This window comes from Pteropus medius, unplaced genomic scaffold, assembly GCF_902729225.1.
Source record: "Pteropus medius unplaced genomic scaffold, Ma_sr-lr_union100, whole genome shotgun sequence".
In the NCBI taxonomy this organism is placed as follows: domain Eukaryota; kingdom Metazoa; phylum Chordata; class Mammalia; order Chiroptera; family Pteropodidae; genus Pteropus; species Pteropus medius.
The window spans coordinates 5463835-5479087 of record NW_024356336.1 but is presented as its reverse complement, the minus strand read 5'-3'; the positions used below and the strand labels follow the sequence as shown (position 1 = coordinate 5479087).

Here is a 15253-nt window from a genome sequence, read left to right as displayed (position 1 = left end):
CTGTCAATTTCTTATGCCCCGTGCAAAGCCCAGATTTTATGATGCTACAAGAAAAAAGAAGACGAGGTGCTTCAAAGTGGGCTGACAGGTGACAAAGGGAAAAAAATATGGTTATGGTGCTATAAAAATAATACAACCCCCCAAAACAAATAAGACAATTTCTGTCTTTTGAATTTAGCTCACAACATGAGAGCAATCACAGCCTTGTCAAATAGCTATAAAACACCCAAACCTGCTGTGTTGGGAAAGTCACTTAACCTCTTTGGATCTCAGCTTCCACAACCATCAAATGGCCTTTCAGTATTTATACCCCCTGAGTCTATGAGCTTGAGGTGGTTTTCTATAAACCTCGTAGTATTTTTTTCATTGGTATAATAATTTTCTTTTAATTCTTTAACATCTCATTCTATAACTTAAAATCATTTTCAGGGATGTAAATGACCCTTAACAGTTAACTTACGTGTGCTTTCCACATTCTTTTCCCTTACTCATGTTTTGCTATTGCTATCTTTTCCTTTCTCTTAATAATCAAGAGTTGACTTATAATAATGAACTCCCTAATGTAACAAAAATGATAATTATAATACTGCTGAAAAACAGAAGGTTTTTAGTACCAAGCATGTTGTTTGATATTCAGCAATTATCAATGATTACGATGCTTGAAATACGAAAAATAAAAATTCTGCAGAGAGCTACAAATAGGAAATGACAGTAAATTCAGTGCAGATAAACACAAAGCTAAATTCCAAATGCCTAATCATGAGGTAAAATTAGCCGACCATGAAATACAACCCATGATTAAGCATTATCCAACTGATTAATGCCGCCTGCCCTTCCCCAAAATTATGGTTTATATGCAGAAGTGCATATAAACCTTCCAGAACAGAGCTAGAGAGCATAATCCATTCATGCAAATCAGCTCATGTGGAACCCACACCTTAGCCTGGAAAGAAATTTTAAGCATTCTGTTTGTTTCTAGCTTATCTTTTGATTAAGTTTCACAGTAATTAATAACACTGACTTTGACAGCATTAGAAGGTATAGGTATGAGTGGATAGGACTGGTAAAAATTTCTGCAGATGAATGAGAACTACTGTGGGCTTAAGACTCTAAACATTTGTTTATGAGACTTAATCTCAAATCATCATGAGTGGATACTAGATAAATATGCTGTTGGTGAATTTAAAACCACAGATCAGTTCAGATAAGTTTAGTAATTACTCTGGACTCCAGTTTTAAGTGTAATCTGAAAGTCATATTACCAGTTACTAAAACTAAGAGACTAAAACTGGCAAGGTGGATGGGAAAGTCATAAGTAACATAATTCACTAACAGAAAGGTTTTGTGAATTTTCCAAAGCTAGAATTTGGCAAAGAAGCAAGAAGAATAGCAGCAAGCGTAGGAAGAGGAAAAAGGCCCAATGTCTTTAGAAATGATGTGCTCTGACCCCACCTAGCGGTGCCACGGTGATTCCTAAACTGGAACAAGCACCCTGAGTGACTGAAGATTTCATTAAAGATTTTTTCCCCTGAAGTCAGCACTAGTTTGGTAATAAACTTTTACTTGCTGAAAATGTACTAAAATGTGGATTTATAATCTAAATTGGACAAAGCACAAGCAGGAAGATGGAACACATCATCCTGTAACAAACCAGAGAAGCCTCACCACCAGCTGGCTAAAAAGATTAGCAGCTCTGAGAAAACTCAATTCTAGGCTTTTAAAACTTCAAATGCTTTAACTCCTAAAATCAAAATTAAACAAGTAGCAAAGTGTCTTGGACAAAAATGTAAAACTAGAGTGAATAATTGGGGAAGTCATAAAAACTAAGAAAAAAATTTCAAAATGACACATTAGGGACAAAAAAAACGGAGAATAATTAACTATGGCAGAAATAAGGAAAGAATCTTATGGATAGCGATCACAGTGGGCATAAAGCTAAATATAGATCAATTATATAGCACATTATAAAAAAGATCCTTAAACAGGAATAAGGTATAAGGGAAAGCTCCTCATATTTAGACTAATTATAGAGTCCAGAGGGTCTATAATTACAAAGGCATGGATAACCTGAAGAAGGTTCAAAGAATGAAGGAGATGATTAAAGGAGAAAATTCATAGTGCCTCTAGCATGAGAGCCTTCCTCTTTGTTCTCACACTCGCAACTCATGATAACATAAGAAGCTAATATTTACCAAGTGCTTACTATGGTCAGGCTGTGGGCAAAATATCTGTAAATGTCCACCTCGTTCATGCTTTAAAACAATCCTATAAGAAGAATACTATTATTCTTCACATTTTACAGATGTGGCAATTGAAGTTTAGAGGGCTAAGACCAAGGTCACTCATGGAGCACGTGGCAGTGAAAGGCTATTGCCCAGGCAATTTACCTTCTTCAGGACGCCAGCTCTTGTTCCCTAAGAAATATTCTTCCTGTCCTCTACAAGATTTCTCTCATACTTATATGCTCAAATCCTAAGTTGACTTCCTACCAAAGAAGGAAATATGAAAGAGTTGTGCAATGAGCTTCTTCTGCCCACATCACCTAATATAGAATGTTAAAGCCCAGGGCTTTTAAAATCAAGTTCTTCTCCCCTGTTTTTCTGATGAAACACTGAGGCCTGGGGGGAAGAAGAGATGTACCCAAGGTCACACAAAGGAGCTCTGCCTGGAAGCCAGGGATTCAAACATCAGTTCAGGGCTCTCCGAGGTTTTATACAAGTAACACCCTGACTGCACACTGGGACCAAACGCAGAAAGTGTGCTGACCTCCTGAGCCCAGCTCTGGCCAGGCTATACCCAAGAACTGCCTCCTGCTTGGCTGGCCTTGGGGCCTAAGGACTGGCTCTAGACCTTGGTACCTCCTGAATCTTGGGTCTTAGGTTTTCTGCTCCCTGGCCACATAAGACCAGGATCCCTGGCCTCATTCTTCTCATGACCAGGACTTTGGATTCACTAGACCTTTCTTTAAACTGCCTAGTTCAGTCCCAGCCCCCAGCTAGTTCAGGTATTAGTGTGACATCTGGCCCAAAGAGGTTGCCTTCTAATTGGGTCCTGTTTCCAACCTCTCCCCGCCTACTCCCTAACATTCCAAATCATTCTGCATGCCGACCACTCTAAATCACTCTCCTAGGAAAAACCTCAAAGCTCCCTTGCATCTGATGAATACAAGCTCTTTAATCTGGCCTTCAAGGGCCTCCAATATCTGGTCTGAACCTACCAATTCAAACATATCTCTCTCCTCTCACTCTTCAAACCACAGGATTCCCAGTCACTGCCTTTGCTCGAGCAACACCCACTGATCCACTGACAGGACTGTTCTTCCCCCTGCATCTATGGACATGAACCTGCCTTCAAAGCCAGGGGTAAAGTGGATAGGGGAAGTGCTCCCCATTCGCCCCAATGCACAATAATTCCTTGCCCTCACAACAGTAACACACCTTCATTTGATACATATAGACTCTTTTGTGTTATCTTTTCGTGTGTGTCCTGTTTCTCTAACCAGTTATGAGCATCTTGGAGGCTGGGACTTTCCCCCTTAATATCTTTCTGTGTGCTCTAATCTTTAAATACTGGCTGTTCCAAAATTGAACTGCAGGGGGAAGAAGTGGATGGAGAGGGAAGGGGACTTTAAAGAAATTACAAAACTTTGTATAGCAAAGGAAACCATTAACAAACCAAAAAGACAACCGACTGTTTGGGAGAAGATATTCGCTAATGATACATCCGATAAGGGGTTAATATCCAAAAATATATAAAGAATTTATATAACTCAACAGCAAAAAAACAAACAATCCAATTAAAAAAATGGGCAGAAGACCTGAACAGATACTTTTCCAAAGAGGAAATACAGATGGCTAATAGACATATGAAAAGAGGCTCAAGGTTGCTAATCATCAGAGAAATGCAAATTAAAACCACAATGAGATATCACTTCACACCCGTCAGAATGGCTATCATCAATAAATCAAAAAACAACAAGTGTTGGCAAGGATGCGGAGAAACAGGAACCCTCATACGTTGTTGGTGGGATTGCAAATTGGTACAGCCGCTATGGAAAACAGTCTGGAGGTTTCTCAAAAAATTAAAAATGGATTTACCTATTGACCCAGCAATTGCACTTCTGGGCATTTATCCAAAGAGAACCAAAACAATAATTCATAAAGATCTATGCACCCCTATGTTCATGGCAGCACAATTTACAATAGCCAAGACATGGAAGCAACCTAAATGCCCATCAACAGACAATCAGATAAAAAAAGTTATGGTTCATATATACAATGGAATATTTTTATTAAAAAATAAAATCCTACCATTTGCAACAACATGGATGGACCTAGAGGTTATTATGCTGAGTGAAATAAGTCAACAGAGAAAGATAAATACCATATGATTTCACTTACATGCAGAATCTAAGGAACAAAAAGAACAAACTAATCAAAAACAGACTCACAAATATAGTGGACAATTTAGTGATGGACAGAGGGGAGGGGGGTTGAGGGGCTGGGAGAATGGGGTAAAGGGTTAAAGAAGTACAAATTAGTAGTTGATAGTTGGTCACGGGGATGGGGAGCACGAGATGGGGAGCATGGCAGAGGAATTGTAGTTAGCATTAATATGATGGCTAGGTGGACGGCCAGGAGAGGGAGGGAGCAATTGGGGGGATCATTTTAAGAACTATATAGATGTCTGACCAATGTACTTTACTTGAAACTAATTTAAATAAATAATTTTTTTTAAAAAAGTTGTTACATAACTAACTTTTCAAGGTACATGAAAGAGTCTCAGAATAGAGGTTAATCCATTGCTATCTATGTAGACATACTAAATATTATGAGGAGACACCAGGTTGAATATAGTAAAGAGAATTCTGAGCATAAAGCCTGTTAAATATGCAACTAGAAAATACTTAACTATTTACAAAATAAGTCTCATTTTAAGCCAAAGGCAAGGAAGTTGAAATAGATTGTGGCAAGAAAAAAAAATTCACTTACAGAAAATGTCCATTTGATTAAAAAAGACAAGCTAAACACCAAGACGATTTAACAGAGGTTTGTCAGGCACATCATCACTCACCAGCCAAAAATTTAAGCCCACTGGCAAGTTTACAAAACAGTTTGAAATGGTATCTCACATCAAATGCAATAAACAAAATAATGTCAGAGACAAATAGTTGAGTTAGGAAGTTCTTTGAAAGATCTATTTCTACTCTCTTTTTCCTATTTATCAAATACTTAAGTTCTCTCCAGATTTCTAACCTTTTCTCCCCTTTTTCTACTTGGAGCTTTTTATTTGGGTAGCAGAGTTTACTAGAAAGAAGACTGGCCTGGAAGACAGATGACCTGGGTTCAATCCTTGACTCCATCACTTAGTAACTGTGTGGTGGTCTTGAGCACAAGGAGGAGGGAACACTTGAGCAGAGCCTAGGCAAATAAGAACGTCTATGCCAGGAGCCAAGTGTGTTCTGGGCAACGGGAACAGCCAGTATAAAGTAGAGCAGTGTGAAAAGAGCTTTCAGGAAAGAGTGACCAGGACAATGGGCCCAAAACAAAGAGAGTATGTGAGGAAGTGCAGGAGAGGCCAAGAAAGGGAGCCAAATGATGAGAGACCCTGCACTTCCTTTCATGTAACAACCCTTATATAGAACTTACCTGTGCCAGATGCTATTCTAAGTACTTTACTAATAATAATTCAATGTTAATCCCTGTAACAACCTTCTGCAGAAAGAATTATTACAATCCCCATTTTACAGATAAGGGAACAGAAGCATGTGAGAGGATTAAGGACCTTGTCTGAAGTCATTCAGCTGGTTAGGGGCAGAGTCAGGGACTGGGCTCCTGAGACCATGGTTGTAACCTCTAGGCTGTGCTGCCTCAGCAGCCTCAACAAGAAAACAGGGGCTTGAGCTAAGACCTACTCAACTTACTTGAAAGTCTCATTGTCAAGTTCAAATATGCAACTGCTGGCCTCATTGGTCATTACTGAGTTAGACGGTGTGCCCATCTACTCTTCTATTACCAACCTGCCTCTGTCCTCTTCTTTCTCTTTCAGAATAAACAGTGGCTCTAATGGGACTTTAAGCTGCCTATTTACCCTGTCTGAGCCTCCATTTTCCCCTCTGAAAATGAAGCCAATGACAGCGCCTACATCCTAAGTAGGTTTTGACCACTGCTAGGTTGTGTTCACTGCCTGGCCCACGTGGGTACTCAGTAAATATCTGTTGAATGAATAAATAAATGAGTCTCCATTGTATCAAATAAGATAACGTGTTCAAAGCATTGAACATGGTAGCTGGCACACAGTAACTGCTATTCCCTAGCCCTTCTTTCTACAAAAGGGCTGACATGGGATCCAGCGGCCAGCAACACTAGTCAGTAAATGCCCTCCTCCCTTCTTCACTCTTCACCAGCAGGGCTGCATTCACTATTAATTGTCTATGTTCTAGATCTGTAGCACCCGTGCCATTCATAGGCATTACTTAAACCCCATGGGAGAGCCCAACCGATAAGGTAGAGACCATCTTTCCTCTGAAATAAGAAAAGTTTCTCAGTGCTCTCATGCAGAGAATAATTACTGTATACAACCAAGCAATGAAATCACCACCTCTGCCCTCCTGGAGTTTACATCCCAGAAGGGAATCGTTTGCCTAAATCTTGGGGTGTCTAAAATTTAATATCTTATTAAAAACACCAGAGTTGTCCTTCCTGTTTTCCCCTTTCAAAAGTTCCTTCTGTCATGGACGACTTTATGTCCACTTGCATGTTGGAATAATCTGTAATGTTGGTATTTAATCTGATCATATACCCATTTGGGTATGTGAAACATTTGGAATGCCAACCAACATGAAAAGAGGCTTTCTTTGCAATATAAGATGGTAGGAGAACTTCTCACAACTCGATTTTGAAAAATTTTTCATATTTGGCTCTCCTTACTGATAGACTGAATTATTAGAGTAAAATTCCATCCTAGATAAGAAATAACATAACCATTTAGCCTCCTGGCAAATTACATTCAACACCCACTTTCTCAAAATGACAAATATCAAATCTTTCAAGCGGAAAAATTCTCCAAACCATCGAGCCAATGCAGCAAGTAGTGCAAGGAAGAGATTTTTTCCCCTGTCTCTGCAGCAGAAGTCTAAACTTCTTAACATAAGGTAACATGATATATATGTTAACTACCACTGAAAATGAGTCCTTCTAAGAAAACCACCTACATTTTACCTCAGTAAAGCCAAGAACTCCTCAAGCACCACCTGTCTTCTTTATTTCCCAAACACATTGGCCATCTCCTTGCATTAGTACCTTGCTCAGTTAATGTATGGCATAAAAATAGGGCAGAAGACTGATCACTTCTCAGAAGCTAAGTTCTATCATCTTAGATCAAACTACTGTTATTTTCAAAAGAATATTTGAACATCATTTACAAACAGGTATTTTCACTGGAAATTTGAGGTTCAATGAGATGCAACAGCTTGACAAATCACAACATGGCCGTGCCCATGGTGACCTTAGCTACCAACTTTAGGCCAATTATAGTCCCTTCCTTTCTGCCCAGCACTACACATTCCATGAATCCTTATAACAACATTGCAGGGTCAATAACACTAGCTCTATTTTACTGATGGGAAAACTAAGGTCTAGAGAGCTTAAGTATCTTATCCAAGCTTTAAGCAGTTTAGCTGGAATTCAAGCCCAAGTCTGTCTTATTTCAAAGCCTATGCACTTTCTCCTATTGCTTTGCTTCTTGGTGTGGTCTCTGAGCCAGTGGTATTGCAACACTTGATTGTTAGAAATGCAGAATTCTCAGTCCCACCAAAGAACTACAGAATCAGAACCTGCATTTTACCAAGATCCTCAGTTCATTCAATTATGTGCACATAAAAGATTGACAAACTCTACATTATAATATTCTGTGTCTCCGAATATCACTACTATTATCCCATTCTATAGATCAGTGGTTCCCAATGTGGTGGCGGTGGGGAGAGAGAAGACAGGAAAGGGGAGGCTGTTTTCCAACCCCAGTGACACTTGACAATGTCTTAAGATATTTATGGTTGTCACAACTGGCTCTAGGTGGAGGGTGCTACTGACATCTAGTGGGTAGAGGCCAGATATGCTGCTGAACATCCTACAGTGCACAGGATAGTCTCCCATCACAAAGAATTATCCAGCCAAATGTCAATAGCTCCAAGGTTGAGAAATCCTGCCATTGCTGATAATACTGTCCATCCTCTTAAGGTCTGGGATTTGTTTATGGAAGAATAAATAAGAGGTTTTCATAGAAAAATTATGGCTGAAGAAAGGTCATACAAAATCTCTTTCCCTATGGGTATCTCTCACGATCTCATATTTATCAAATAGTAACTTAGATCAGGGATCAGCAAACTATGGCCCACAAGACAAATCCAACCCTCTGCCTATTTTTATGCAATTTAAAAGCTAAGAGTGAATTTTACATTTTTAAATGGTTGGAAAAATTTTTAATGACATTTCATCACTTGTTAAAATTCTATAAAATTCAAATTTCAAAATCTATAATTAAAGTTTTATTGGAAAGAAGTCATGGCTATTATTTTTAATTTTATCAAATGCTGCCTTTTTACAAACTTATTGAGATATAAGTCATGTATCTTAAATTCTATTTAAAGTGTACAATTTAATGGTTTTGAGCATATTCAGATTTGTGCAATCATCACTACACTCAATTTTAGAACATTTACATTACCTCAAAGAGAAACCTTATACTCTTTAGTTATCACTCTCCTATGCCCACAGCCTCTTTTCAGCCCTAGGTATCCATAAATCTACTTTCTATCTCTACAGATATCCCTATTCTAGACTTGCACATGAAAATAATCATAAATTGTGTGGTTGTTTGTGACCAGCTTCTTTCACTTATGTTTTCAAGGTTCATCCACGTTGTAGCATGTACTGGTACTTCATTTTTATTGCTAAATACCCCACTGTATTGATATACCACATTTTGTTCAGACAGTCATCAGCTGATTGACATTTAAATTGTTTCCACCTTTGGCTCTATGAACCGAAATACCTAAATTGGAGTAATAATACTGGGGGTGGGGGGGCTAAAATGGGGTCAGGAGGTCATTAATTAGGGAAGTCAGACTTGTTCATATCAGCACCCAGATGAGGTTTGGACTTTTGTGCTTGCTGTAAAAGTACATCCTGGAATTTAACCCTCCTTGTTCCCATGCCAATGATTACTTTAGAATCTCACCACCTGGACCTGACCAATCTTTTTTGAACTAGCCATCACATCATGTTAAGTAGCCAATAGGAGAAGTTTCCTTTGCTCCAGATGTGGCTTTTGCCTTTATAAGCTCTGCCTTTCTTTGTCTTCCCCAGAGCACATTTCAGGTCTTCCCTTAATTTTGTGTTTCCCAGATTCAAATCCATTAAGACCCCAAGTAAACTTAACTTTTTTACACTGATCTATATGACTATCTTTATGCCAGTACCACACTATCTTGATTATGGTTGTTTTGTAAAAAGTTTTTAAATGAAGAAGTGTTGAGTCTTCCTACTTTATTCTTTTCCAAGATTGTTTTAGCTATTCTGGGATCCTTGCAATTCAATTTGAATTTTAGAATCAACTTGTCAATTTCTACAAAGAAGAAAATCGGGATTCTGATAGGGATTGCATTGATTGTGTAAAGCAACTTGGGAAATATTGCCATCTTAACAATATTTTCTTATGATGCATGAACAAGGAATGTTTTTCCAATGGATCCATTGATTCCATTGATCATCTTTAATTTCTTTCAATGTTTTATAATTTTTCAGAATGTTTTACAATTTTGTTAAATTTATTCCCACATTATCTTATACTTTTTGATGCTATTATAAATAGAACTTTCTTAATTTCATTGTCAGATTGTTCATTGAAGGTATATAGAATTATAATTAATTTTTGTATATTGATCATGTATCCTGCAACCTTGCTAAACTCATTTATTAGTACTAACAGTTTTTTTTACTGGATTCTTTAGAGTCTGTAGTTAGCGAACACAGATAGTTATACTTCTTCTGTTCCAGTATTAATGCCTTTTATTTCATTTTCTTGTCTAAGGTCCTGGCTAGAACCTCCAGTACAATGTTAAATAGAAGTGGCAAAGTGAACATCCTTGATTATTCCTAATCTTAGCGGGTAAGCATCCGGTGTTTCATCATTAAGTATATAAACTTTATACCACATGCGAAAATTAATTCAAAATGGATCAAAGACCTAAGCGTAAGAGCTAAAATTATAACACTTTCAGAAGAAAATACAGGGATAAAACTTTATGACTTTGGATTTGACATAGGATTCTTAGGTTTTTCAGGTGCTCTTTATCAGGTGGAAGAAGTTCCTTTTTATTCCTATTTTGTTGAGTGTTATGAAATACTGCTGGATTATGTCAAGGCTTTTTTTGCATCTATTGAGATGATCATGGATTTTTTTTAATCTGTTGATATGACATAATATATTAATTGATTTGGGGATGTTAAATCAACCTTGATTCTTGGAATAAACCCAGATTATGGTATATAATTTGTTTTATATGTTGCTGGATTCAGTTTGCTAGCATTTTTGTTAAGGATTTTTACTTCCATATTCATAAGAGATTGGTCTCTTGTTTTCTTGTTATCTCTATCTGGTTTTGGTATCAGGGTAATGCTGGCTTCATTAAATAAGCTGAAAGGTGGTCTCTCTCTCTTTTTTTGTTTTTAAGAGTTTTTGAAAAGTTGGCATTAATTGTTCTTGAAATGTTTGGAAGAATTCAGTGGTGAAGCCATCTGGGCCTCTAGTGGGTAGAGACTGGGCTTTTCATTGTGGGTAGTATTTTTATAATTTACTCTCTTCAGTTGTTATAGATCTATTCAGATTGTCTCTTCTCAAACCAATTTTGGTAGTTGGTGTCCTTCTAGGAATTTCTCCATTTCATTTAAGTTATCTAATTATTTGATGTATAACTGCTATTTTTCTTTTGGTTTCCTATGTGTTTCCTGTTTGTTTCTCTATTCCTTCTTTACTACTTGCTTTTACATTCAGTGACTATTTTTTAATGAAGCATTTAAACTTCTTTAATGATTTTTTTCCTGTTTTTCTCTACATATATATATTTTTAACGGTTACTCTAGAGTTTACCATATAATCCTGTCTTATCAAAATCAGCTTCAGACTTATACCATCTTAATTCCAGTGATATTTTCCAGAAACTCCTCTATAGCTCCATTCCCTTCCCCTTTTTAATAGTATTATTGTTATATATATTACACCTATTAAAGTTACAAACCTGACAATACATTGTTGTAGTTATCACTTTGCCATCTGTAGTCATTTCCTTAGCCCATTACAGCTTTGCTCCCACCCATCTCTTTTCTGCTGTTATTGGTACGTATATTACACACATATTACATTTCTATGTTATAGTCCCAACATATAGCATATGCATATTTTATATAATTGCTGTTTAAATCATTTAAGGAGAAAAATATGCATTTATACTCCTTTATAGTTAAATAATTACCTTTATTGGTGCTTTTTTAATGTGGATTTAAATTACTGAGATCACTTGCTTTTAGCCTTAACTTCATTTAGCGCTTCTTGTTAGGTGGGTCTTTGAGCAACAAATTCTCTGTTTCTGTTTATCTGAGAAAGTATTTCACCTTCATTCTTGAAACATCCTTTTCATTTATATTGTACTGGATATAGGATTCTCAGCTGACAAGTTTCTTCTTTTAGCACTTTGAAGAGGTCAACTGTTAATCTTATTGGGGTTCCCTTGTAAGTGCAGAGCCATTTCTCTCTTGCTGCTTTCAAGATTTTCTCCTTGCCTTTGACTTTCAGTTTTTTTAATATATGTCTGTTTGTGAATCTCTTTGTGTTTATCCTCTTTGGAGGTCATTGAGCTTCCTAAATGTATAGGTTATTGTTTTCCAATAAATTTAAGAAGTTTCAGACATTATTTTTTAAAATATTTTTTCTCTCCTTTCCTTCTGGTATTCATGTATTCCCATTATACATGTTGGTGCACTCAATCTATCACATTTCTCTGCAGCTCTGTACACTTTTCTTCATTCTTTTTTCTCTCTACTCTTCAGCCTGCATAATTATATCAATCTATCTTTAAGTACACTAATTCTTTTCAACTCTTTGAACCCCTCTAGTGAATTTTTCATTTTAGTCATTGAACTTTCCAACTCCAGAATTTTAATTTGGTTCTTTTTAATAATTCTATCTCTTTATCAATATTCTATTTGATACAAAAAAATCATTATACCTTCCTTTACTTCCTTAATCATGCTTTCCTTTAGTTCTGTGAACATATTTATAATGGCTACTTTGAAACTTTTTCATTACATCTGACATCTGGTCACTCTCACAAGCATTTTCTGTTGCTAGCTTTTTTCTACTGTATGGGTCCTACTTCCTTGTTTCTTTGCATACCTCATAATTTTTTGTGGGAAACTAGACATTTTAGATATTATAGTAACCCTGGGGACTGGTGCCCGCTTTCCAGGGCATGTTACTGTTACTTGCTTGTTTATTTGTTTAGAGACTGACTGAACTGTTTCATTGAAATTTATTTCCTTCACAGTGTTAAGGCCTATGTTGTTGCTCCTCAGGGAAGTGCATCTTTGGATATGCCCACAGGTTTAGCAGGGCTCTCTTTTTCTTTCCCTGATCACACTCAACTGTTAAACTCCACTAACTGTGGTATATTATTATTTTCCACAATGTTCTGGGGCAACCTTGATTGTTCTTAAGTATTCTTAGGCATAAACTACTCCATACTCTATTGCAAATGAAGTCACTACCTTTGGGAAGAAATTTGGAGCTTAGACAAATTCTCTCTCCAGGCAAAATCTATGAGCCCTTGGTAAAAGTGGGGAGGGGAATATACCAGCCTGAAGTCTTCTCAGTTTGCCTCTCCTGGCTGGAACCACCATCCTACAAGCTGAGGGTTGGGTAAGAGTAATTGGGGCCCAGAATTCTCAGTGTGCCACACCAAGGCACAATCCCCATTTCATAAATAGAAGCTGGGTGGAAGAAAGAAGCCCTATCTTTCAACTTCACTCAGTCTTAGCAACAAGTAATCTTGGGCAGGATGAGAAGCACTAAAGTCCTGCTCCTCCTGGGGAGAAAGCTTTCTGACTAGGGACTAGAGGGAAAGGGAGCCCTGTGTTCTGAGTTGCAGCAGTCTGAAGTAGAATCTCTACCTTGCTGAGCTGAGAGCTGGGAGGGTAGTCGTGGTCTTGGTTCAAATGCCACAAACTCTCACCTTCCCTACCAGATTTTTATGTATTTTCTTGAATGGATGTTTCTTCACTTGATGACTGCCATTAGGACCATTTCCAGAGAGTTGAAATTGTTTTGTTTTTTAATAATTTTTACCAGTTTTACAGGGAACCAGGTCAGTGGAGCTCCTCACACTGTCAATCCTGCCTATAGCTGCTTTTGTGCTACAACGGTAGAGCTGAAGAGTTGAGTAGCTGCAACTGAGTGAGACCTTATGTCCTTCAAAGCTGAAAATATTTACTATCTGGCTTTTTACAGAAAAAGTTTGCCAACCCTTGACTTAGGTCCCTGCTTCCAATGCTGCTGGTTCACAGACCACACTTTGACTAGCAATGGCTTAAATTACTTGAAAGGCAGTACTATACGGGTTAAGAGCTTGATTCAAAACCCCACTTTGCCATTTACTAGATACGTGGTTGGGGTATCTACCTCATTGTGAGAATTAAAGGTATGAATAGATGGCACTTAGAAAATATTCAAACGATAACTGTTATCACGTAGGAAACTGTAAGGAAAATTTAAGCACAAGAAAGACATCATCTCAGCCCTCAAAGAGTTTTTTCCCAGATAATGAAGTTCTGGAAAAGGCAAACAAGTATAGACTTTTCAATATAACGAAATAAGCTTTTAATACCTGAGGGTACATATTATCTATTGAAGTAAAAACTATAGAGCTGTAGCTTAATTTTGACACTGAAAACTAGAATTCGCTACCATTGATGCATCCAGCCTCTCGCTGTTAAAAATGAATGAAAACTTTCAGGAAGTGCTTTGAAACCCAAAAGCTCTAATGAAAAAGGCAGCAATTTATCTTTAATATGAAGATTTGGGCCTAGATGGCCCCTTCCGGTTCTGGCAATCTCTACCTATGCTCAGAGATGATATAAACAGAATCCCTTAAGTTTCCACCTCGACTGTCACCGCGTCAGGGGTGCCTGGGTCGGTGCCGGACCCACACCAGGGCCCAGTGAGCGGGGATTCCTCCAGGCTCCCCTTCGCCGCAGCCCGTCGGGACTGCAGGCCGGTTACCTCGCAATTGAACTCCATCTCGGCGTCCATGGTGACGATCCGCACGGTGAACGTCTTGGGCTGCTTCCTCTTGAGAGAGCTGAAGCTCATGCGGGAAGCGATGGCCCCGGCCATGGTGCGGGGCTCAGGCCCGGGACCCTCGCGTCCCGAGGCCTACACTCTGGGACTGTTAGCCCCCCTGGAGAAGCTGTACAGGCCTCAGGGCCACCATGGTGGCCGGCCAGCAGGAACGGGATCTGTCTGGGGGGCGTGAGTCGCCAGCGGCCAGCATGGGCCGCGAGGACCCTGCCCCGGGAGCGGAAAAGGGGAGTTGCGGGGCGGGCCCTGACGGCCGTGAGGAAGGAATGCGAGCGGGGACGAACGAGGCGGACCCGGCCAGGCGCTCCAGGACTCGGGCCGGGGACGCCGAGGTCACCCAGGGACGCGGCCCCTAGACGGCGGCGGCCCAGATCGCGCGCGCCTCTCAGCGGCTGACGGAAGTCTCGGGGCCGCGCTGCAGCCGGGCGCGCACGTGCGCGCGTGGCTGTCACCGTCCTCACTCTGCGCACCCGCGGGTAGCTTCCCCTCCCTGCAGTTCCCCCGCCAGCTCCCTGCCCCGCCCTCAGGCCCCGGAGGTCACTACTCACGACACAACCTAACAGCGACTACCACTCAGACGCAGCGATTGGCTTAGAATTCTGAAGGAGGCGGGACTTACACTCTCCGTGCCGCCTTCTTCAGAAGGACTCCACCAATTAGAAGTTCCACTCTAACGGGAGGCGCGGGCCTGAGCTCGGCGTTGACTGGCTATAGTGGCAGTCGCTCCAAATGCTTTTGTTAGTAGGGGGTACGCCTACTCTAGCAAAACTGGTTGAGGCAGCGGATCCCGGCGCGCCTTTCCTCGGAAACCACATACAGCCTGGCCCCAGGGCGCAGGAGCGGG

General features: G+C 39.5%; 1 protein-coding gene across 8 annotated transcripts in view; it reads right to left on the bottom strand.

Annotated features, from left to right (window-relative positions):
* NF2 (NF2, moesin-ezrin-radixin like (MERLIN) tumor suppressor) overlaps positions 1-14909 on the bottom strand; it is a 69891-nt gene extending 54982 nt beyond the window's left edge. For 2 of the 8 annotated variants that reach the window (XM_039861954.1, XM_039861958.1), the window contains exon 1: positions 14332-14909. In XM_039861954.1, the coding sequence (XP_039717888.1) occupies positions 14332-14445 (114 nt within the window). In that variant the 5' untranslated portion in view covers positions 14446-14909. The remainder of the gene's footprint in view (positions 1-14331) is intronic. The other 6 variants (XM_039861950.1, XM_039861957.1, XM_039861952.1 and 3 more) reach the window with 4 other exon arrangements.
* Positions 14910-15253: the final 344 nt, after the last annotated feature.